Below are 26,086 nucleotides of genomic sequence, written 5' to 3' on the forward strand. Positions count from 1 at the left end.
AAAAAAACGTTTTTCTTCGGTTTATAAGAATCTGAAAAATTACTTTTGTACTATTTAACATGGTACTAATAGAAAGACCTTTAAAATGTCCATTAGTTCTCAATTAAAATAAAAATTATTAATGTAAACGTCCTGCTTGTTTGCAATTGTAAGAATTTTATTTAATTATTTATACATTTGTTTTTTGTGTTTGTTTTGTTTCTTACAGTTTTTTTGCTCGGTTATTTTTATAATATTATATTACACCCTTTCATTATATTGTTTGTTCTATTGTCATGTATCTGTTGGTTAATATATATTCCTTATCTTTTACTTTTGAAGATATTAACTTTGGTTAAAATGATTCTGTCTCCTCAAAAAGAAATGCTTGATTTGTTGTAAATTTAATTGATTTTATTTGTATATTCTAGACAATAATATTTAAGAATACCAAACCATATTTTCCTGTGTTTTGAAAGAATTTAGTCCTTATTTAATTTAATAATCTGAAAATAAGAAAGCAAACAGACTTATGTCATTACGTCTTACCCTCAAGATCATATTCATGTTCTTCATTATTCATTCCTTTTTTCCAGCTTAGTCCCTTTATTCATCAGAGTTCACCACAGCTGCCAATAAAGCAACTACATTGACCTTGATCTATTATCATTATTTTTGTCCTGTTATTTATTTTTAATGGGGCGTCACGGGTAGCACAGTCGACTCACAGCAAAAAGGTCACCGGTTCGAGCCCCGGCTGGGTCAGTTGGTGTTTCTGTGTGGAGTTTGCATGTTCTCCCTGCGTTCGCTCTGCTTTCCCCCACAGTCCAAACACATGCGGTACAGGTGAATTGGGTAGGCTAAATTGTCCATAGTGTATGAGTGTGTGTGTGGATGTTTCCCAGAGATGGGTTGCGGCTGGAAGGGCATCCGCTGCGTAAAAACTTGCTGGATAAGTCGGCGGTTCATTCCGCTGTGGCGACCCCGGATTAATAAAGGGACTAAGCCGACAAGAAAATGAATGAATGAATGATTTCATTAATTTGATGATGTTAATATTGTATACACAGTAAAAACATCTGTAAATTAGCAGTGTCCCATATTTTGCGCTTTATTTATTATTTTTCCCGTTTATTTCTGCTTTTGAGTTGCATTATGGGATCTTGATCATTCTTACTGCAACTTTAAACCTTGAAATGTTGTATAAAGTGTCTTCTCTGCACATGTGTAATAGTCTGCAGTGCTTAATTGTGTGTGTTGGTGTATATTACACTGCAAACAGCTTGTGATAAACTGCTGCACATTCTCTGTAATTTTACACACTTATTTCTCTAGATATCATTTATTATGTTATTTTAAAACACTAAAATGCCACTAAAAGTCACTTTGTTAAACTGCAGAGTTGAATTTTTAACGACAGAAGTGGACAAAGCAGAGATCAACATCCCATAATGCAATTCACCACCGCTAACAAACACAAAATACCGAAATGTCATTAACAGATGCTTTTTAGAGTGCAGATTTCACCCAATGTTGAGGTAAAACAACCCTGCATTTTTACTCCAGTGTGTGTGTTTAGATATTCTCCCTGGTTTCTTCAGTGTGTGTGTGTGTGTGTGCAAGAAAAAAATTAGATACACAGTGTAAAATATTTCCAAAATTCAAACTTCAGAGGTGTTCTTGAAGCATCCTTGCAGGTTTTGCTGTCTTTATTGTACATCATCATCATCATCATCATCATCATCATCATCTCCTCATGGTGAACCCCCAGATCCGGGTCACCGCCGCCTCTGCAACTCCAGCATTTCTACATAAGTGGACCACGTGTTTCCTCGGACACATCTCTTGAAAAGCTGAGGTTTTACACAAATAGACAGAGATGTGCGTTCATTAGACATGAATAATAACATGACTTCATGCAATGCTGCGTCCCAATTCTCCTACTATCCACCCTGAAGAGAATTGCAAAATTATTTTCTCAAACTGTAGTATGTAGAGGCGAGGCAGTGGCGCAGTAGGTAGTGCTGTCGCCTCACAGCAAGAAGGTCGCTGGTTCAAACCTCGGCTCAGTTGGCGTTTCTGTGTGGAGTTTGCATGTTCTCCCTGCCTTCGCGTGGGTTTCCTCTGGGTGCTCCGGTTTCCCCCACAGTCCAAACACATGCAGTACAGGTGAATTGGGTAGACTAAATTGTCCGTGTGAATGTGTGTGTGGATGTTTCCCAGAGATGGGTTGCAGCTGGAAGGGCATCCGCTGTGTAAAAACTTGCTGGATAAGTTGGCGGTTCATTCCGCTGTGGCGACCCCGGATTAATAAAGGGACTAAGCCGACAAGAAAAATGAATGAATGAACGTAGTATGTTGAAAAGAGTACGTACGGTTCCCAGATGCTCTACTTTTCCAAAAGTGTAGAAGCATTCATTCTCTAAATGCTAATACTACCCACAATACACTGTGCATTGGATGTAAATCCAATTAGAATTACAAACTTGGGTAAAAAGTGTAAAAAAACTACAAATATGGCGAACGTGCAGGACTGACTCTCAAGTAGAGATGCTTTGGTAATGTTGTTTGATCGACTGTTAATTAATCTCTGGCCAACTGGAAAATATATAATGTAATGTGTGTGTTTATATAGCGCATTTATTGTTTATTGCTATACAGCCAAAGTGCTTCACAATCACGAGGGGGGTCTCTTCACACCACCACCAGTGTGCAGCATCTACTTGGATGATGCCATAGAACAACTGCGCCAATGCGCCTACCACACACCAGCTACAGATGGAGCAACCTGATCTCACGAGAAAACGTAAGTGTTTGAATTTCGTACGAATTTGTATGTTTTAAAAAAGGAGTTGTGGCACCTAACCCCACCCATAAACCCAACCGTCATTGGGGGATGAGCAAAACGTATTAAAATGTATAAATTAGATTGTACGAATTAGCTAAATGAAAAAGTGACGAATTGCCGTGAGATTATGTTGGGTGGAGTGGAGAGACAGCGATAGAGCCAATTCAGTGAATGGGGATGATTGGGGGGCCATGATGGGTAACGGCTGATGGAGGGAATTTGGCCAGGACACTGGGAATACACCTCTACTTTTCACCAGAAGTGCCATGAGATTATTAATCAGCACAGAGGGTCAGGACCTCAGTTAAAGGTCTCATCTGAAAGACGGCGCTCACTGACAGTATAGAGTCCCCTTCACTATACTGGGGCATTAAGACTCAGACAGACCGCAGGTTGAGCACCCCCTGCTGGCCTCACTAACACCACTTCCAACAGCAACCTAGTGCTCCCACCCAGCTACTGACCAGACTCAGCCCTGCTTAGCTTCAGTGAGGGGCGGTATGGCTATGGCTGATTTAAATCACATTTTCTGTGTTTTTGATCTGCAACAACAATGTGAACTTCTATAAAGACGTGTTCAGACATTAACTTCTAAATGCAGAATTAACAGAGATTTCACGGTCCACTAATGAAGGAGTAGCCAATACTTACTTACTCTTCTGTTACACACTCAAAAGTATGTCATTTTTCTACACAACAAAAGCACATACTTTTAGGACTCAGCATTAGTATGTGAAGTGGGATGCAGCATAATAAATACTGGGCTGTTTTAACTGAACATTTGGTCAAATATGGACACACCCAACACTGGGTTGTTTTTTTGTCCATTTAAATCTAAATTACACAATTATGGGTTGGCCCGTAATTGACCCAACATTAGATTACAACAATCCAACAGCATTTTTTAGAGTGTATAAAAGATTTTCATTCATCAATTTTCTTTTCGGCTTAGTCCCTTTATTAATCCGGGGTTGCCACAGCAGAATGACCTGCCAACTTATCCAGCATATGTTCAATGCAGTGGATGCCCTTCCAGCTGCAACCCATCTCTGGGAAAATAAAAGATTTTACTATATTATATTATACACTGTAAATTCTGTTTTTATTTACTTAATTATTCATTCATTCATTCATTTTCTTGTCGGCTTAGTCCCTTTATTAATCCGGGGCCGCCACAGCAGAATGAGCCGCCAACTATTCCAGCAAGTTTTTTACGCAGCGAATGCCCTTCCAGCCGCAACCCATCTCTGGGAAACATCCACACACACACACACACACACACACACACACACACACACACACACACACACACACACACACACACACACTCATACACTACGGACAATTTAGCCTACCCAATTCACCTGTACCGCATGTGTTTGGACTGTGGGGGAAACCGGAGCACCCGGAGGAAACCCACGCGAACGCAGGGAGAACATGCAAACTCCACACAGAAACGCCAACTGAGCCAAGAACCTTAAAAAAAAATCTGGATTGTTGTAAGCTAATGTTGGGTCAAATTTGAACAAACCCAACACTGGGTTACATTTTCCAATAAAATTTAAATTACACGTTTTAACCCAGTTGTCTGAAATTAACCCAACACTGGGTTATTTTTTGTCCATTTAAATTTAAAGTACACAATTATGGGTTTGCCCAAAATTGACCCAACATTACATTACAACAACCCAACAGCATTTTTTAGAGTGAATAAAAGATGCATATTGTATTATATTATACACTGTAAATTCTGTTTTTATTTACTTAATTCATTATTGAATATTATACTATTAAATTTAGTTTCACTCTAAAAATGCTGGGTTATCATACCCTAATGTTGGGTCAAATTTGAACAAACCCAACACTGCGTTACATTTTTCCAGTTTAATTTAAATGACACTTTTTAACCCAGTTGTTGAGCTTGTCTGAAATTAACCCAACACCGCATGATTTTTTTGTCCATTTACATTTAAATTACACAATTATGGATTTGCCCATAATTGTAGATTGCAACGACCCAACAGCATTTTTGAAGTGTAGAAAAGATTTATATTATATTATACACTGTAAACACTGTTTGTATTTACTTACTCAATTATTTAATATTTTATTATTAAATTTCGTTTCACTCTAAAAAATGCTGGGTTATTGTACCCTAATGTTGGGTCAAATATGAACAAACCCAACACTGAAATACATTTTTCAATTAAATTTAAATGACACTTTTTAACCCAATTGTTGAGTTTGTCCAAAATTTACCCAACATTGTTTTTTATTTGTCCATTTATATTTAAATTACACAATTATTATAACGTTGAGTTAAATATAGACAAACCCAACACTGAGTTACATTTTCCAATAACTGACCCAACATTGGGGTGCAACAACCCAGCAGCATTTTTTAGAGAGTACAAAAGATTTATATTTATGTTTTATATTATACACAATTTTTAAAAACTTAATTACTTAAGGTTATGTTACTTAATTTAGTTTCACTCTAAAAAGTGCTGGGTTGTCATAACCCAATGTTGCGTCAAAGATGAGCGAACCACTGGGTTATTTAAAAATTTTAAGTGTAATTTAAATTTAATTGGAAAAAAAAAAAATTAACTCACTGTTTGTGTTTGTCCATTTCTAACCCAATTTTGGGTTACAACAACCCAGCATTTTTACAATGTAGAGGCTTTATTTTTTAAGTTGTTAACTTGTTGTTTTTAAGTTAAGTTGTTAGGGATAGTTCATCCAAAGATTTCCTCATCATTTACTCACACACAAATGGTTAAACAAAATAAGATATTTTGAAGAATGTTGGAAAAATGCAGCCATTGACATCAATACAGGAACAAAAATACTTTGAAAGTTTTCAGGCATTTTTATGAAACTTTCTTCAGCATTTAACAGTGGAAAGAAACTTAAACAGGTTATGAATAAGTGGAGGATGAGGAAATGACGGAAATTTAATATTTGGCTGAACTTACCTGAATGCTGCTGGGTTGTTGCACCCCAATGTTGGGTCAGTTATTGGAAAATGTAACTCAGTGTTGGGTTTGTCAATATTTGACCCAACATCAGGGTACAACAACCCAGAGTTTACAGTGTATAATAAAATATCAATCTTTTATATGCAGGTCAGGAAATGATGATGGAATTTTAATATTCGGGTGAACTGACCCTTTAAGTGAAGTTGATTTCTTTATTTACAGTGTATATTAATAAATAATCTATCCTAATGCATATTATATACTTGTCATGTTTACCAGCTAACAAACCACCAGATGTCGCTGGTAAAAACTCACTCATGAAACTACAAATCTGCCAGTAAATGGACTTCAACTTCATACATGCTTTTCGCCCACACACCTGCTTCCTCATTTAGCTTGATTACTTTCGCACACCTGAGAACTTTCAAAGACTGATTAACACATTATTTAAGCCACACATTTACTCATTCAGTTTGCCGAGTCTAGTTTATCTGTAAGGTGACATTACAATGCGTTATCCTGGTCTTGTTTTCCCGTGTTTTGATCTTAGCCCTGTTTATCCTTGTCATCCTGTTTAACCGCCTGCCTTACGACCTATTGCCTGTTTAATGACTACGATTCTGGATTGTCTACATATATCTGTTTGCACCTGAATTGACCATCGCTTGCCTGACTTTGAATAAACCTGCATTTGGATCCTACCTTCTGTTGTCAGTGTCACTCCTCGGCGTTACAGATAAACAAGACTCGGCAAACTGAATGAGTAAATGTGTGGCTTAAATAGTGTGTTAATCAGTCTTTGAAAGTTCTCAGGTGTGCGAAAGTAATCAAGCTAAATGAGGAAGCAGGTGTGTGGGCGAAGAGCATGTATGAAGTTGAAGTCCATTTACTGGCAGATTTGTAGTTTCATGAGTGAGTTTTTACCAGCGACATCTGGTGGTTTGTTCACTGGTAAACATGACAATACTAGAGTTATATCAGAATGCGTCTTACCGGTTTCACACAATGCAGGTGTGAGACTGCAAACAGGACCAAAATAAACCAAAAACAACCTTCAAGGATATTAGTGCCCTCCAAGACCACCACAAAACCTGCATTAATCAAGCTCTGAAACAACAGCACAAACAACAACATTTCAGTTAGTACACTAATTGATTTATTTAATTGAATTATAGTAAGAGTTACTAAGTACATCCTAAAGTTTGTAATTAGTATAGCAGAATACAATGGTAAAATGCAGAACAATCCCGGGGGTTGACAGGTGTGATGTATGGTAATGTAATCTGACTACTTTTGGATTACATTAAGGTTACTTTTGTGCTAACCCTTATTTCATGTCACATATATTGACATATATTGTGGTCAGTTTATCTAGATCAGGCGTGTCCAAACTACGGCCCGCGGGCCATCTGCGGCCCGCAATCAGTTTTGTGGCGGCCCGCGAGGCTTTTTATAAATATCAATAGAATCTGGCCCGCAATACAAAAATGAACATAATTCAATAAATAACCACCGGGTGTCGCTATTACATGCATTCAATTAAGCAGCAGTTCTTGTTATGATCTATATATATATCTATCTGTCTGTCTGTCTGTCTTTCTGTCTGTCTGTCTGTCTGTCTGTCTGTCTGTCTGTCTGTCTGTCTGTCTTTCTGTCTGTCTGTCTATCTATCTATCTATCTATCTATCTATCTATCTATCTATCTATCTATCTATCTATCTATCTACACACAGTTGAAGTCTGAATTATTAGCCCCTCTTTGATTTATTTCTTCTTTTTTAAATATTTCCCAAATGATGTTTAACAGAGCAAGGACATTTTTACAGTATGTCTGATAATATTTTTTCTTTTGTTTTATTTCGGCTAGAATAAAAAGTGGTTTCAATTTTTTTATGAACCATTTTAAGGTCAAAATTATTAGCCCCTTAAGTCTTCAGAACAAACCATTGTTATAAAATAACTTGCCTAATTATCTTAACTTGACTAGTTAACTTGATTAACCTATTTAAGCCTTTAAATGTCACTTTAAGCTGTATAGAAGTGTCTTAAAAATATCTAGTCAAATATTATTTACTGTCATCATGGCAAAGATAAAATAAATCAGTTATTAGAAATGAGTTACTAAAACTATTATGTTTAGAAATGTGTGGAAAAAAATCTTCTCTCCGTTAAACATAAATTGGGGAAAAAATAAACGCGGGCTAATAATTTAGGGGGGCTAACAATTCTGACTTCAACTGTATTTATATATATATATATATATATATATATATATATATATATATATATATATATATATATGTGTGTGATGTATGTAAAATTTGGCCCGCGACAACGTTTGTTTTTTTGCATCTGGCCCTCGGCCCAAAAAGTTTGGACACCCCTGATCTAGACAATATAAACAAATGTGTCAATATAATGTCAACATAGACTTTCTACGTGAATTTATGTTCTAACATAATTTGCTCGCTATCTTGTGCTGAGAGTATTTACATTTTAACTGTCTGATTCATTTACAGTATTTAATTGAATCATTTAATTTCAGTTGGCTTTTTCGATCACTGTCAAAGGCATTCCCCATCACTCTCCCTCTCTTTTCAGATGGGATGGCGGGCCTAATCAAAGGGCCAACTTTGACCAGTAGGCCCTACTTTGGGCATCTCTGCATGTGTTTGTACTGTAGAGGAAACCGGAGCACCCGGAGGAAATCCACTCGAACGCAGGGAGAACATGCAAACTCCACACAGAAACGCCAACTGACCCAGCTGAGGCTTGAACCAGCGACCTTCTTGCTGTGAGGCGACAGCACTACCTACTGCGCCACCACGTCGCCGTAATACAACATCATTTGCACCAAAAAAAAAATAAAAAAAGAGTATTTTCTCTAAAGAAGTTGCTACTCCATCCCATTTAAAGTGTCATTATTATTACTAATGTGGTTCAAGTGATGGATCTGCGACAGAGAATCTACGGTTTTGGGAAACACTCATCACTACATTGTTCTTTTCCCAAATGATGCATCAAACTGATAGTTCAGCCATGAGTTACATGGTTTTTTGGGAAACGCACCCCTGATAGTTATAAACATACCTGGTCTTGTTGTCCATTGTACAGCTTCAAGATCAATGGTACAAGTACTAACTCTTTACTTTTCTTTGTTAACGTGGTCACAATAAATATTTTCCTCTCTGTTAAACAACAACAACAACAACAAAAACAAGATCAACAAGCAAACAAATGCAATATAACATGATTCAATATTTCACATCTGTATAAGGACACTCACTGTACAGATCAGCAGTGGAGCTCTCATTTCTGTTCTCTGAAAAAATAATTACATAAAACTTTAGCTCAGTTTTCATTTTTTTGAGGCTATTTAACATCCCAATTGTGCTTTGTTTGTATGTAACAAGTAATTCCTTAAATATACAGTATATTATATAGCTAGGCTATACACTAAACTATGGAAGCTTGTTTCTGCCATGAGATAATACATTAAATAAGGTAATAAAGACAATTCTGCTTTTATTTCAAATAAAAATCTCAGAATTGCAAGATATAAACTCAGAATAGTGAGGTATAAACTAGGCGTTTCTTTTAAATTTTAGAAAAGTCCCATGTGCAAATAATAACACGGTCAAACTTATTCTAGTTTACATGAATTCGTATAAGGAACTGTGTGGCTAAAAGTGCTGTATTGCTTATGTCAGAACAGTAGATGGCACTGTGCAAACATTTAAATTAGCATAGAAATATATAATATTTTAGATAGCAAATAAATAAATGGTTCATTAATTGTGTAATCATCCTGATTTCATTGTCTAATGTTTAGATTTGCATGCAATCATAATTTATAATGTTTATTTTACTAGCACATATTTTTAGCCTTAAGGTAAACAATTAATCCATGCAAGTAATTATAACAGTAAAAACAGCAATTATAACGAGAATTATTTATATGATTTATTAAATTACTCATTACATTTTATTTATTAACATCTACCGCTACTCCAACCTTCACAGTAATGTAAAAACAGTAATTATACACAATATTATTCATGTTATTTATTAAATTACCCATTAAATTGTATTTTAATAATGTCTACCCTTACTCCAACCCTCAAAGTAATGTAAAAACAGCAATTATAATGAGAATTAATTATATTATTTATTAAATTACTCATTAAATTGTATTTTATTAACATCTACCCTTACTCCAACCTTCACAGTAATGTAAAAACAGTAATTATACACAATATTATTCATGTTATTTATTAAATTACCCATTAAATTGTATTTTATTAATGTCTACCCTTACTCCAACCCTCAAAGTAAAGTCAAAACAGCAATTATAATGAGAATTAATTATATTATTTATTAAATTACTCATTAAGTTGTATTTTATTAATGTCTACCTTTACTCCAACCTTCACAGTAATGTAAAAACAGTAATTATACACAAAATTATTTATGTTATTTATTAAATTACTCATTAAATTGTATTTTATTAATGTCTACCCTTACTCCAACCTTCACAGTAATGTAAAAACAGCAATTATACACAATATTATTCATGTTTTTTATTAAATTACTCATTAAATTGTATTTTATTAATGTCTACCCTTACTCCAACCTTCACAGTAATGTAAAAACAGCAATTATACACAATATTATTCATGTTTTTTATTAAATTACTCATTAAATTTTATTTATTAACATCTACCGCTACTCCAACCTTCACAGTAATGTAAAAACAGTAATTATACACAATATTATTCATGTTATTTATTAAATTACTCATTAAATTTTATTTATTAACATCTACCGCTACTCCAACCTTCACAGTAATGTCAAAACAGTAATTATACACAATATTATTCATGTTATTATTAAATTACCCATTAAATTGTATTTTATTAATGTCTACCCTTACTCCAACCCTCAAAGTAATGTAAAAACAGCAATTATAATGAGAATTAATTATATTATTTATTAAATTACTCATTAAATTGTTTGTTTTTTTAACGTCAACCCCAACCCCTACAACCCTCACAGTAATGTAAAAATATTAATTATTGTTGTGCGGTGTCGCAAAAATCATGCTCTATTGAGTATCCGCAGCTGTATTTCTTCTAGACTTTACCCAATCAATCAGTCAGTTAAATGTGACCCAATTTGGATTTTTTGCTCATGTGACACAGATCGGATCTGGTCTATGACCGTGTAAACAGGTAATAAACGCATGCATTCGGATATTCGGAGATGGCTTTCAGGCCTCCTTCATATGTGGAAATAAATCAGATATGTGACAATGCGACTATCATGTAAACAGGCAGATCGGATTTATTGAGGCGTTCTGTTTTGTACATCATTAGACTTGCAGCAGTGTGGTACTTCTTCGTGGTTTAAAGACGTAGAAGGAAGAGTGGAGACGTCGACGCGGTAAACAACAACAGCAAAGGAAACATGGAGGAGGAAAGTGGTCAGTCGCCACAATTTGCTCCCACCAGGCCTGAGATCTCTCTCTTGTACCCACAAACTCCTCTGAATAGTGGAGGACATCATATATAAACGATAGGCACAAGCTGCGATGACGGCCCTTTCCCTCCTCCTCCGCCTCAAAATCATTTTAAAGTTGGACGAACTTTGCATATTTCGCAGAGCTAAAAAGCAAGATAATTTCTTTCATCGTGGCTAGTGTTGCGCAGATGCTAGAACCCGCCTTCACGCATGCGCGACATTGTAAATTGTATAGACCTTTTTCATGGCTGCTGCATGGAGGGCGCCATAGCGACCAGCGTCTTTCGGTAGAATGCTAAAAACTTCCGTGTACAGCGTGTACAACTGGTCATTTGCGTTCCGAAAATGGGTTTCAATAACGTTTTTAATGGATAACAGAGTGTTTTTGTGTCACACAACTTAGAAATGTGTCTGTTAAAGCCATTATAATCGGTCACATGTGGTTCAAGCGCGTCAGAAATACGAGAAAAACGTTCTCCTAGTTCACGTGTCTGCCGTCAGAAATACAGTGTGTGTGTGCGTTGCCGGCCTGTCAGCTGTTAGCTCGGCGGCTCTTTAACACACACACGCACACACAGAGAGAGAGAGAGAGAGAGAGAGAGAGAGAGAGAGAGAGAGAGAGAGAGAGAGCAAACCAGAGTACTGGCATGAAACTTAACAGGTATGAAACTCGTGCAATTTACAAAAATGAGCAATAAAAGTCTGTTATTGATCCTCTGCTGCTGATTTGCTGTTCATTCTAATCGCGAGCTGTTTGTGTTTTATTTCGTGTGTTGTTTTTACCACGGTTTGTGTTTTTCTGTCATTTCAAAATGACACTAGTCTATATTTTCACTTTGTCACAGTTATTAAATCAGTGTGTCAGTGGCACAGTACAGGCTACGTGTGTCTGTCAGTTAAAACCAAACCAAAAGTTACTATGGGTTGTTGCTAGATCGGATACGTTTGCGGCCGGAAGTTAATGAGAATTATTTATATTATTTATTACATTTCCCATTTATTGTATTTTATTAACGTCTACCCGCACCCTATCCCTAAACACAACCATCACAGTAACGTAAAAACAGTAGTTGTACATAGTATTATTTATGATATCTATTAAATTTTTAATGCCTACTGTAACTGTTACAGTACTGTAAAAATATTAATTATTGTTATACAGTGTCATAAAAATATGCCGCTATGTTAATGAGCATATTGCACTCGGTCTAGACTTTACCGCCAACTCAAAGGTTACCATAGGCCAACCTAGTTTGGGCATCTCTGCTTTAAACTTTCAATAATAAGGTAATAAAAAGTAACGCAAAAGTAAGTTAAAAGTAACGTAACGCCATACTTATCATAAAAAGTAACTAAGTAACGCAACTAGTTACTTGTTTGGGTAGTAACTCAATATTTACTTTCAAAAGTAACTCACCCCAACACTAGTTGTGAGTTCAATAGACTTGACTTTTCCTTCACAACTCGGGGAGAAAAGTCGATTTATATTTTGTATTTTTTTATTTTATTTTATTTTTCACAGTTGTTTCCCTTGTGTCTCTTGTACTTGCATGTCTAAAACACAATCTCACAGTTCTGAGGAGGGAGACGTCACATTAGGCATATAATTCGCAAATATAAGCAGCTATATCTTTCACATTTACCTTTGAAATGTAAATTTAAAAAGCTTTCTCACAATTCTGACTCTATCTCTCTCAAATTGTAAGTTTATATCTTGAAAATGTGACTTTCCCCCTAATCTGTTCATCACCTCGCAGTTCTGAGTTCATATGCCGCCATTTTGACTCGCGATTCATAAATTCTCTATGGCGAGAAAGCCAGAATAGTGAGCAAATATATGGATTCACCTTTAGTTTATAATTTGTTCTTTCTCAGAAAAAAAGCTTCAATAATAAACAAACCGTGCTCGTTGCTCGTCTGGTTCAGTGCGATTAATGACAGCAGGATTAAATGCTTCAGAGTGTTGATTCTGCTCATGTTTTGCTTACGTTAATAATCGCAGTATCACCATGGAAACACAATGTCTAGAAGGGATACTTCTAAATACTTCTAATTTAGCATCATGTTTGTACAACAATTATATATATTTAACGTTAATAAAATACAATTTAATGAGAAATGGAATAAATAATATAAATAATTATCGTTATAATAACCATTTGCATTACTATGAGGGTTGGGGTATTCGTTAGTAAAATATTTAATAGGTAAATTAATAAATAATTATCGTTATAGCAACTGTTTTTACGAAACAGGTTAAAGTAGGGGTAGACGTTAATAAAATACAATTTAATGGGTAATATAATGAATAATATAAATAATTATCGTTATAATAACTGTTTGTACATTTACAGTGAGTGTTTAGGGGTAGACAGACGTTCATGGAAACTTTATAAATGATACAAATAATTGTCGTTGACTTCCGGCCGCAGCTGTATCCCTTCTACCAACAAACCACATTTTTCAGCGCACATTCAGAAGAAATACAATACACATCATTTAATTATTAATTTTTAATTATTTTACTTTATTATTTTATATATTTTATTTTATTATTTTTTCATGTTCGTTGTTTTTGTTCTGAATAAATTCGGACACTTGTTTATAAAAACATCCACAATAAAATAAACAAATACTCTGCTGTGAGCAACGAAAAGAAAAATGCTAAATTAATTTTAAAAACCATATAGATATGTTTTTAAATTAATTATTTCTCATTATTTATGGAGTCCTTTAATCGTAATTTTAATTGCGCAGTAAAAAACAGTTTTACTCATTTTACACAGGAATGTGACATTTAAGTGCACTATTACGTTTTTCTTTTCTTTTTCACTCTTTTATAACACGTTTTAACACATGTTAATCTGTTTTATCTGTTTTAATCATTTGAAATAATTTAAATAATTTTTATTTTCTTGTTTCTTTTATTCTTGTTTATGTAAAGCGCTTTGAATTACCATTATGTGTGAAATGTGCTGTAGAAATAACCTCGCCTTGCCTTAATTAAGGAATAATAAAGCGAAACAACTATGCTTAATTTTAAAAGGCTTACAATTACCTTTTGCATGTAGCTGAATCATGTCATATTACATTTTCATTTTATTGTTGTACTCCTTTTCTGTTATTGCTTATGTGTGTTCATTGATATACGTATACATGCAATTAAAAATATAATAATTAAAAAACAATTACGACAGTTGCAATGCTTTGCGACACCTCACGAACGATTCCAGTGACGTCGCTTGCAGAGTCCTCTGTGATTGGTCAGTTTCGTATCCTCCGTCATCACTACACAGGAAGCGTGTTCCGGTAAAAGCGTCGTGCCGCGCCGAATGCTCGGTGATTTTGCTCGATTTGTCCGGTTAGCGGTGATTGATTAATCGCGGTGATCAGCGGCTCGTTCCCGGTGTGCTGGAGTCATGGTCGGGGTCAAGGTGATCGGGAATGACTCGGATTTCCAGGCGGAGCTCAGCGGAGCGGGTTCCAGACTGACCGTGGTGAAGTTCACCATGAGCGGGTGAGTGAGCGAGAGAGAGTGTGTGTGTGAGGCCGCTGGTTCATTCAGATCACACACACACACACACACACACACACACACACACACACACACACACACACACACACACACACACACACACACACACACACACACATTTACTAAGACTGACCGGAGGACGAAAACACAACACAAAAACACCGACATGACTTAGCAAATCAGACACACACGAGAACACAACAACACCGGCATGACTTAGCAAAACACACACACACACACACACACACACACACACACACACACACACACACACACACACACACACACCTGACTGGAGGACGAGAACAAAACACAACCACCCTGACATGACTTAGCATAACACACACATACACACCACCTGACTGAAGGATGAGAACACAACAACACCGACATGACTTAGTAAACACACACGCACACACACATACAGGAGGACGAGAACACAACCGACAGGACTTAGCATAACACACACACACACACACACACACACCCGACCAAAAAACCAGAACACAACACAACCCTGACATGATATTGCAAAACACACACACATACAGAAGATCGTGAACACAACACAAAACCGACATGACTAAGCATAACACACACACACACACACCTGACTGAAGGACAAAACACAACACAACAACACCGACATGACTTAGTAAACATATACACACACATACAGGAGGACGGGAACACAACGATCTTGACATGACTTAACATAACACACACACACACCTGACCGAAGGACAAAAACACAACACTGGCATGACTTAGTAAACACACACACATACAACTGCACGAGAACACAACACAACAATCTTGACATGACTCAACACACACACTTGACCAAAGGACCACAACACAACACTGACTGACATGATATTGCAAAACACACACACACACACACACACCTGACTGGTGGACGAGAACACAACAACACTCGGATAACTTTGTAAACACACACACAGGAGGACGAGAACACAACAGAACAGCACCGACCTGAATTGGCAAACACACATCAGCGTGTTAACAATAGCTCAAAACAACAACAATTGAGATTTATTTTTCACCAAATCACTTTGGGAATATACTTGTTTTGCCCGTGTTTAACACGACACCCAGGCAAACCTTTCAAATGTTGAAATATTACGATAATTATTTCATTTTCATTTAATTATGCCGCATAATTCTAAGTTGTATGTATCTACAATTTGAAAATAAAGTACCACTGTGTTTAATTGATTTATTAGCTGTAGGTTTGAGTAAAATGTTAATGTTTTTGTTTTATTCTGTGAAAGTCTGATAAAGATTAATCCAAAATTCAAATAAATCTGTTGTCATTTAACGCATATTGAAATTGAAAGCGTGTCAAATTAATAAATGCTTACTGTTTTGTGATTTGAAATGATCGATATGGAAAAAAAAAAACTTCTGGGATTAAAATGTCACTATTGTGTTGTCTAAAAATGAATGAATCAATCCTTAAAGTTATGTTTTATAAGAAAAAAAAAAGTTTGTATAAAAAGTTTATATGAATTCCTCTAAATTTTCAAGTAATTTATATAAAATATAATTATATTATTATTATTATAATTATTATATTATTATTATAATATAACATATAGTTTCTTGGAATGTTTTCAAAAATCCCGAGAAGTTCATATCGAAATTTACTAGACACTTTCCACCCATTAGCTACCCTGAAAAGCACATTCACTAAACTTGACATTTAAGTAATGTTGTTGTGTCCTGTTCATGTGTGTCCAGTGTTTTTCTCCGGCTCATTTGTGTTTTTCTCTGTCCAGATGTCGTCCTTGTGTCAGAATAGCTCCAGCGTTCAACATGTTGAGCAACAAATATCCTCAGGTTGTGTTTCTGGAAGTCGATGTCCACGTCTGTCAGGTCAGACTTGCAGTGTTTACAGTATACATACCATTTACATTTGGAAAGAATTAGATATGGGAACTCTGCAAAATGTGATAAAATGTGAGATCCAGTCTTTTTTTTTTTTTTAAACATAAAGATTAATGTTTTATTTCTAAAGATTTTTTTTCTTGTCTTTACATCCGTTGCAGTCGTTTTGTAGGTCATAAATAGGCATGGGCCGGTAAAAGATTCTGACGGTATGATAGCCTTGCATAAAAATATCACGGTTTCATGGTATTGTGCTCACTGCTCTAAAACATATTCTTTTTAAATGTCTGTGTTAAAAACAAAACCTTTTCCCCCTTTGAACAAAATATATTTTGAGAAACATTTATAACATTTTGGAGCAGTAAACATGTCAGGCTAAATAATTGAAAGAAATCATTGACTTCTGCTGTCTTCATTTGTTTAAATAAACACAGATTTCTTTACAATTTAAAACGGCATCTTTCTGCTGGACATACTCTTGTCCTAAAAAACAGATATTTATTTACATACCTAAGGAGCGGTATAGCAGAAAATTTTGGAGGTTTTAAAACCTTGACTTTTCCATACCGCGCTATACCTTGAAAACGGTTAGCGTCCCATGCCAAGTCGTATATGTCGCCATATTCCCTTGTGTCGTGCTTTATTTTTTTATTTTACTCATATTATTCTTATACTATTGGTTTGTCTGTCTGTTCAGTTTCTACATCACCTGATAAAAGTCTTGTGGTGGATCTCAGTTGTAAGAGCAACAAATAATAACTCGACTTCTAGTTGATCATTTAAAGTGTCAGAAGGTGGATTTCTCTGCTGGATCATCTGTTGATCTGCATCAATCATCACCAATACTGCAGAAGACCTGCTGGAACCAGCATGGAGTAATATTCTCACAAAAATCAGTCAAGTTTGGTGAAGGAGAAATCATGGTTTGGGGTTCATTCAGTATGGGGGCGTGCGAGAGATCTGCAACATCAACAGCCTGAGGTATCAAGACATCTGTGCTGCCCATTACATTACAAACCACAGGAGAGGGACAATTCTCCAGCAGGAGCAAGCTGCTCCAGGATTGGCCAGCCCAGTCACCAGACATGAACATTATTGATCTGATGAAGGAGAAGGGGTTGAAGATGAGCACAAAGACTCTTGTTGAGCTCTGGGAGTCCTGCTGAACGCTTTCTTCTTCATTCCAGATGACTTTATTAATCAGTGATGTGAGTCATGTCAGAGATGTATGGATGCAGTCCTCCAAGCTCATGATGGAGTCAGACACAATATTCATTCTGTCTCCACTGCAGCAGGACTTTATATTCTATACTGGACATTATTTTTGTTCAGTGATGACACTTTAGTCTGAGCAGAGTCAGAGCTTACTGTCCTCATCAAATCAGTCAACATCAAGACATGATCAGATTTTAAGTTATTACTTAAGTTAATACTTACTAAGACTTTTGTCAGGTAGTGTATGTCAGCAAAAAAAAAAAAAAAAATATATATATATATATATATATATATATATAAAAGTATAAAAACTATAAAAGTATCTCAGTGATGCTAGAATAACACTGGTAGTGTTAACTAAATGTATGTCTGTGTGGCTTTTTTCTCGTCTCCTAGGCAACAGCTGCCGCCAATAATATCTCAGCAACACCGACGTTCCTGTTTTTCCGAAATAAAGTGCGTGTGGACCAGTATCAGGGCGCAGACGCTTCCGGACTAGAGGAGAAAATCAAACAGCACGTGGAGAACGATCCAGGCAGCAACGAAGACTCCGATATTCCTAAAGGATACGTGAGTTTCAGCCAACCAATCCTGCACATTTAATGAAACTCCCTGAAATTCATGAGTGTAACCCTGTAGTGTGCCGTTGGGTCGTTTTCATCCACTCTGGGCTGTTTTTTAATATTAATTTGGTCACAATTTCCTCTGTGTTTCAGCAAATGGATTATTTGTTTTTGCGGAAAAACCTTATTTTAAAACATATTTTGAAAAAACAATACACTCTGCACATCTTCCACCCTTTGGTTATGTTTGGGGCTGTTTTTACCCCATCAACTTTTATTATGATCACATTTATTGATTGCAAAGCCATGACAGCATATAATCATGCATTCATTTGTACTGTTGATCATCAGTTGCGGTGCAAAAAAAGCATAGTTTCTGTCTTTTATATGTTTTATAGTGTGTATATAGTGTGTATGAGAGAGTAAGAGAGCTCTTCAAAGGTTTTAGAAAATAAAAATATATATAAATATCTAAAAAATAAATAAATAATCTCTCATAAGTGTCTTTAATCCATATAATATACAGTACTGTGCAAAAGGCCACCAGTATTTCCAAAAAAAATGAAGGGGTAAAGGGGATTATTTCTATATTTTTCTGTAGGATGTCAGTTTGAAATATAGATTTACTCTTCCAAACATTATTTTGTCATTATATGTAATTCTACAGTTTAGGGTTGTCACAATACTGGAATTCGGTACCAATTAATACTGAAATTAAACATTTGAGCGCTGTTGATCATGTCCTTAAACACTGCTGATTGGCCATTGTGTTCATGTGCTCAACAGAAATGACTGTGATTGGCCGTGAAGGTCATCAGTTTACTGAACTCACCACGGTTTACTGAGTGTAACCACAGATACCGGCACACTGGAGCGTTTTAAAGCTGCGATTCATCAGCGGATCGCTCATATGTCAGATTCTAGACAAACCAGCTGATCAACGTGACTATGTGTGTGATGTTGTGTTGATGTTGTGTGTTTCTCAGATGGATCTGATGCCGTTCGTGAATAAAGCAGGTTGTGAGTGTCTGAATGAGAGCGACGACTGTGGATTCGACAGCTGCTTAATCAAAGACTCCACTTACCTGGAGTCAGACTGTGATGAACAGGTGAAACTAAACTCTGCTGACTCTGTGACTTTAACACTTCAACTTATTTTTGTCATTTGAAACCCACATATCTATAGGGTATATATTTACTGCTGGTGTTTTCCCCTACCGATAAACTTCCAGTGAAAGATTAATGCGACTATTTTCAGTTTCATAAGGTTCTTTTTAAAGCATCAGTGTTGTAATGTAATTTAATAATAATCAGTTGAATAGACTTCAGCATTCATTTAGCTGTTCAAGAGTAAAACGAGATGAAAGATCGTGTGAACACAAGCGCCGTCAGGATCAGCAGGCAAGCACAGAAACTCCATTGAATATACTGTGGTAAAGTAAACATCCATATTTTAAAGACACGGCACTGATCAGTGTAATGTAATGCAGTGCTCCTTGTACATTCTGAAAGCAACTTTATATCCTATGTCAGTCCGGAAAATCAGGTCTTAAATGTGGTGATCGTTTTTTTAAGAGCATACAGTTCACCAGAAGCGCTTGAGCTGGGTTACTGAACATTAAAGTCCTTCTGCATATACACTATTACAGGGGTCTCAAACTCAATTTACCTGGGGGGCGCAGGAGGCAAAGTCTGGGTGAGGCTGGGCCGCATAAGGGATTTCACAAAAAAAAAGTCCTCAAATGTCATTATTAACAGTTTTAATTATTTCTTCTGAACATGAAGTGTCCTGAACATTAACAGAACATTGAGTGAAGATTATGAACAGTTCTTCTGAACATGGCATCTTTTGCCTACTTCTTGCTGCCAGAGACTTGACAGCGCTTCTTCTCACAAATCTGAACCACATTTGGCTTTAGAGCGGACGCAGTTGAGACCCTCAGTATGGATTGAAGATGATCATCATTAAGTCTAGACCTGTACTTTGACTTATTGAAGTCCTAGGGAAAAAAGTGGGGGAACTCACTCAAAACTTCCATTCCCTCACCTAAAAAAAGGCGTATATATGTATAAATAAAACACCCCCACCCCACTCCAGTCACATCAGTCTGTACCAGTCTGTATCTACCTATAATATATATAAGATGCAGGCTGTAGCTCGGTAGGTGGCAGGCTGCAGTTAGGTAGCTAAGTGGCAGGCAGGGGCGGGAACAGCTTGGTTCTGGCCGGCGCGAGTTCCCTCCTAACACTTCCCGCCCGTCACAGCGTCTAACAAAGGGGCGGGGTGCGTGGTGACGTCACCGACATCCCCGCCCCTTTGTTTACACGGCGGGCGGGGAATGCCAGTGACCGCTGTGTACGGATAGAATCTGATTCTGTCAGTGTACAGCGGTCGGCGTGGGCCACAAAATATTGCACTGAGGGCCGCAAATGGCCTGCGGGCCGCGAGTTTGAGACCCCTGTTTTAAACAGAAAGTAAAACCGTAATGTGTGTTTATTTAAGATCAGATCTCATGTGCTGTATAAACTGGATCTGCAGTGTTGATGAATCTGTGTTTTACTTTCAGCTTCTGATCACAATGGCCTTCAATCAACCTGTCAAACTCTTCTCCATGAAACTGCTGTCTGCTGATTTTGGTAAGACGTGTTTCTGTCAGCCGATCAGTCTTGTATTTCCAGTCTGTGGTCATATATTCCGTTCCAGCTGTAAATCGACTAATTATTAGAGGTGCAACAGACTCCTCACACTTCGGTTTTACGTTTTGGCTCCCCAGAAAAGCTCTGTTTATTCAACTTTTGTTTTTGTATTATATTTTAATGCAGATGCACTACAGAGAAAAAGACTTGCTCTCTACAATCGGTCTAAATTAATGCGGTCTTTCCAAATAGAGCTATTCAAATCATCTGCGGAAATTATATTCATATTGAAATATATATCCATATGTAAATCATAGCGAAACGAAATACCACAATGTCCAATCTAAATGTGTTAAAATCCAATACTAATAGATTTAGGTTTCAGTTTTAGGTCACAGTTTCAGTATTTGATATGTTCAGCACAAAATACAATACAAATAAATACAGTATAGGAAATAAACAGTGCGTGGTCATATATTCTGCTGCAGACTGATGTTGTTTGACTCTCTGAACACTATAAATCAACTATAAATATTAGGGTTGCAGCAATACAGACTTCTCAATGCTTGTTTTTGTTTTAGGTCACAGTTTCAGTATGGTTCGGAATTGAATATGTTCTGTAAAGAAGCAGTGTCAAATTCAAATAAAGTGCATTAAAAAACTACAAGCAAAAGACAATACAAATAAATTAAATATGGCAAAGATAACACTGAAATAAACAGTGCGTTTCAGTCTTGGGCCATATATTCTGCTGCAGACTGATGTTATGTGACTCTCAGAACACTTTAAATCAACTATAAATATTATCTATGCAATAATACAGACTTCTTGGAGTTTATTTTGGTTTTAAGTCATGGTTTTGGTAAGGTTCTGTATTTGATATGTTCAATAAAAGAGCACTGTCATACAAACAAACAAATAAATAAACTCTACAAGCAAGATACATTAGAAAAAATGTCAGTCTGTGGTCATATATTCTCCTTCAGACTGATGATATGTGACTCTCAGATCACTTTAAATCAACTATAAATATTAGGATTGCAAAAATAGGCTTCTCAGACGTCTTCGGTTTAGTTTGTCACTGTTGGTCATGCTCTCAGTATTGGATATATTCAGTAAAAAGCAGTCAAATAAAATAAAATCCTACAAACCGTCCAATACAAATAAATACAGTATAGGATAGATAACAATAAACAGTGTGTTTCAGTGTGTGGCCATATATTCTGCTGCAGACTGATGATATGTGACTCTCAGAACACTATAAATTGACTATAGATATTATCAATGCAATAATACAGACTTCTTGGAGTTTATTTTTGTTTTAAGTCATGGTTTCGGTATGATTCGGTATTTGATATGTTATTAACAGATAACAAATTAATAGTTAAACTTTACAAGCAACATACAATACAAATAAATACAGTATAGTGAAGATAACACTGAAATAAACAGTGTGTGGTCGTATAATCTGCTCCAGACTAATGATATGTGACTCTCTAAACACTATAAATCATTTAGTTTTTGTTTTAGGTCATGATTTTAGTATGGTTCGGAATTGGATATGTTCAGTTAAAAAGCAGTGTCAGATAAAAATAAAGTAAATAAACTACAAGCAAAATACAATACAAATAAATACAGTTTCAAGAGTTCACACTTAGCTGATGATTAATTATAAAGCTTGTTTGGCGTGCTGTCCCGGGAGAGAGCCCTGAGCTCATGAGATCCTCGAGCCCAGGGCTCCCTCCCGTTGCAAGGCGGGAGGGGAGTTTGAGCTCAGGTAGATCTCGAGAACTCCCCTGCTGTAGCAAGTGAATGCTCTTGAAATTAATTACTAACTAGAAGCATGTCTATGTTGACAATTTGGATTGTTCAATTGACTTAATTGCATGTTTTTAGGCGGTGGGAGGAAACCGGGGAACCCGGGGGAAACCCACATGAGCACGGGGAGAAGTGCAAACTCCACACAGAAATGTCTGCTAGTTTTGGTAAAGCCAGGAACCAGAGACATTCTTGCTGTGAGGCGACAGTGCTAGGCACTGGGCCACCGTGTCACCCGTCTAAGAAGGAGGAGTAGGGGAGGAAGGGGGGACTCTTCAAAACGAAGATAGCAATGGAATAAACCCCTGGGTATTTATATTAGTTTAGGAGTCATCTGATTGGATCGTAGTGAATTAGATAATGCGGGTCAGCTGCTAGCAATCATAAGCACGTGATCCTCACGTGATCCTCTCGAAATTTGTTTATACATAAACTTCACATAGTGAAGATAACACTGAAATACACAGTGCGTTTCAGTCTGTGGCCATATATTCTGCTCCAGACTGATGTTATGTGGCTCTCAGAACACTATAAATCATTTAGTTTTCGTTCTAGGTCTCTAGTTTCAGTATGGTTTGGTATTGGATGTGTTCAGTAAAAAAGCAGTGTCAGATAAAAATGAAGTGAATAAAAAACTACAAGCCAAACACAACACAAGAAAACACAGAATAGCAAAGATAACACTGAAATAATCAGCGCATTTTAGGGTTGTCATGTAGCTAACAGTAGTTTCCAGTTACATAAACTACAAAATATAATCAGATATATGTATATAATGTTCACTGCACAAATGAAATAAAGGTTAACCCTTACTGAGCTGCTCAGTCGAGAGCAGAGCGAGTTCATTAGCTTTAGTTGATTATTATTAAAAACACAGACAGCTGGAAGAAGAGGATTTAAGACAATCCACAGATGCAGCACAATGAGAAAGTTACAGAAAATGTTTACTTCACAAGGCAGAACTTATTGAAGATACAGCAAGAGGTCTTACTGAACGGTCTAACATTATATTGAGTATTGCAGCATGCCTAATAAATAATGCATTAAATATTTCAGTGTTTCACAAAGCCACTAACACACTCACACACACTGATATAAACCTTCTCCCCATGTTGTGTGTTTTCAGCTCAAGCTCCAAAGAGTGTGAAGATCTTCATTAATCTTCCTCGTTCGATGGGTTTCGATGACGCGGAGAGAAGTGAAGCCACACAGACTCTGGATCTGTCAGAGGAGGATTATAAAGACGACGGCCTCATCCCGCTCCGATACGTCAAGTTTCAGAACGTCAACAGCGTGACTGTACGTTACATTATCATCAAACAAATCGAATTACATCGGTCATAAGTAACATACTCTGGGAAAATAAGTATTGAACACGTCAGCATTTGTCTTGCGTTAACAAGCAGTTGGACAGGTGTACCTAATAAAGTGGCCGGTGAGTGTATAAACCTGATGTAAATATTCAAAGTTCCCAGTTTGCCTCTTCCGCCTAATTGCGTCAAACTCCTCATACTTCAGGTTTTCATCACCAATCAAATCCTCTCTAGTATCCGACCAGCCCCGCCCCCCTTTTCTCATTGGCTGTTCATTTGATGCGCTTGCGCTCAACCACTCACTGGCAAAGCTGTGAGAAAAACAACTCTATTGGCGGGCTTAAAAGGGGGAGGGGCTAATATAAGCCCCACCCTCTTTTCATGTTTCAGCTTAGATTACGTCAAACATCTAATAAAAAAGGAACAATTCACAGCACACCTTCAGAAGAGTTTTACAAGGCTGGTGTTAATCTGAGCCCTGTTCATTAGTATGAAGGTTTGTCATTTTGCATCTGCTTTATTTTCAGTTATTTATCAAGTCAAACCAGGGAGACGAGGAGACGACAAAAATCAACTATTTGACGTTTATCGGGACTCCAGTGCAGGCCACGAACATGAACGACTTCAAACGGGTCTGTACAGGAGGACGATCTCCACTGAAATACTGAATATATTATCATTATTATGGAGGTTTGTGTTTGTAATGTGTGTGTATGTATGTATGTGTGTGTGTGTGTGTGTGTGTGTGTATAACGCAGGTTGTGGGTAAGAAAGGAGAAAGTCACTGAAGAGGAAAAGACGAGTTCGACATGTTGCTGAATCTCTCCACGGGCATCTCTCTCTGCCAACATGACTGGGCAAACAAACACACACACTCTCATATATACTCTTGCTCACACACACACACACACTCACTCATATACACACATACGTAATCTCTTACTCACACACACAAACGCACTCATACACTTGCACACACACTGATATAAACTCTCTCTGACATACATAGACATAAATGTATACTGACACACACACATAGTGACATACATGTGCGCGCACACATTCTTTTAAATGTACACACACATACATTGTTTCACACACTCAAACTAACTCAGAGGCATATGCTCTCTCACAAAACACTTAAACACACACATATTCTGCACCCCCTCCACACACACACACACACACACACACACACACTTACACTTACAGACATACACACTCAAATTAGACACACACATAGTCAAACTAACTATCTCAGACACACACACACACAGGCGGCTCCGTCATCAGAGAGAGAGAGAGAGAGAGAGAGAGAGAGAGAGAGAGAGAGAGACAGCTTTGTCTCAATGAGGCGGTGATCATCAATTGTTTTTATCTCAAACCTGAAAATGTTCCTGTAAATAAAGTCGATCCTTTTTCAAAGGCAGGCGGCTGCTGTGCGTGTTTGTGTGTCTGATTTCATTTGTGTGTGAGAGACAGAATATATGTGTGTGTTTTTGTAAGAGAGTGTGTGTGTGTCTGAGAGTTTTAGTGCGTGTGAGATCATATGTACAGTTCAAGTCTGAATTATTAGTCTCAATTTTATTTTTTCAACACATTTCTAATCATAATAATAATTAATAACTCATCTCTAATAACTGATTTATTTCCTCTTCATCATGATGACAGTAAATAATATTAGACTAGATATTCTTCAAGACACTTCTATACAGCTTAAAGTGACATGTAAAGGCTTCACTAGGGTAATTAGGGTAATTAGGCAG

At 36.7% G+C, this 26,086-nt stretch overlaps 2 protein-coding genes and 1 long non-coding RNA gene across 9 annotated transcripts; 2 read left to right on the forward strand and 1 right to left on the reverse strand.

The window, feature by feature from the left end:
- Positions 1–204: 204 nt before the first annotated feature.
- LOC141379941 (uncharacterized) lies at positions 205–14,865 on the reverse strand. Of its 6 annotated transcripts, none has more exons than XM_073935668.1 (5): positions 13,230–13,361; positions 9,095–9,130; positions 8,899–8,996; positions 6,802–6,915; positions 205–1,832 (listed from the first exon to the last, which is right to left on the reverse strand). In XM_073935668.1, exons 1-5 carry the CDS (start codon positions 13,303–13,305, stop codon positions 1,758–1,760), a joined length of 399 nt encoding a protein of 132 aa, XP_073791769.1. In that variant the 5' UTR covers positions 13,306–13,361; the 3' UTR covers positions 205–1,757. The 6 variants fall into 6 exon arrangements, 5 of the variants coding, with proteins under 5 accessions (XP_073791769.1, XP_073791771.1, XP_073791770.1 ...); XM_073935669.1 differs by lacking the exon at positions 13,230–13,361 and adding an exon at positions 14,387–14,865 and having other exon boundaries at positions 460–1,832; XR_012397050.1 differs by lacking the exon at positions 13,230–13,361 and adding an exon at positions 14,545–14,865 and having other exon boundaries at positions 1,012–1,832.
- On the forward strand, positions 2,576–9,165 carry LOC141379949 (uncharacterized). The gene is made up of 2 exons (XR_012397066.1): positions 2,576–2,785; positions 8,410–9,165. It is a non-coding gene; the product is annotated as an uncharacterized lncRNA (long non-coding RNA).
- txnl1 (thioredoxin-like 1) lies at positions 14,592–25,749 on the forward strand. Of its 2 annotated transcripts, NM_201138.2 has the most exons (8): positions 14,592–14,845; positions 16,666–16,762; positions 18,386–18,559; positions 19,539–19,661; positions 21,120–21,189; positions 24,134–24,306; positions 24,848–24,952; positions 25,079–25,745. In NM_201138.2, the coding sequence occupies exons 1-8, from the start codon at positions 14,748–14,750 to the stop codon at positions 25,106–25,108; spliced, it is 870 nt and encodes a 289-aa protein (NP_957432.2). In that variant the 5' UTR covers positions 14,592–14,747; the 3' UTR covers positions 25,109–25,745. The 2 variants fall into 2 exon arrangements, with proteins under 2 accessions (NP_957432.2, XP_021324460.1); XM_021468785.2 differs by lacking the exon at positions 19,539–19,661 and having other exon boundaries at positions 14,616–14,845; positions 25,079–25,749.
- Positions 25,750–26,086: the final 337 nt, after the last annotated feature.

This window comes from Danio rerio, chromosome 21 (assembly GCF_049306965.1).
Source record: "Danio rerio strain Tuebingen ecotype United States chromosome 21, GRCz12tu, whole genome shotgun sequence".
Classification (NCBI taxonomy): Eukaryota; Metazoa; Chordata; class Actinopteri; order Cypriniformes; family Danionidae; genus Danio; species Danio rerio.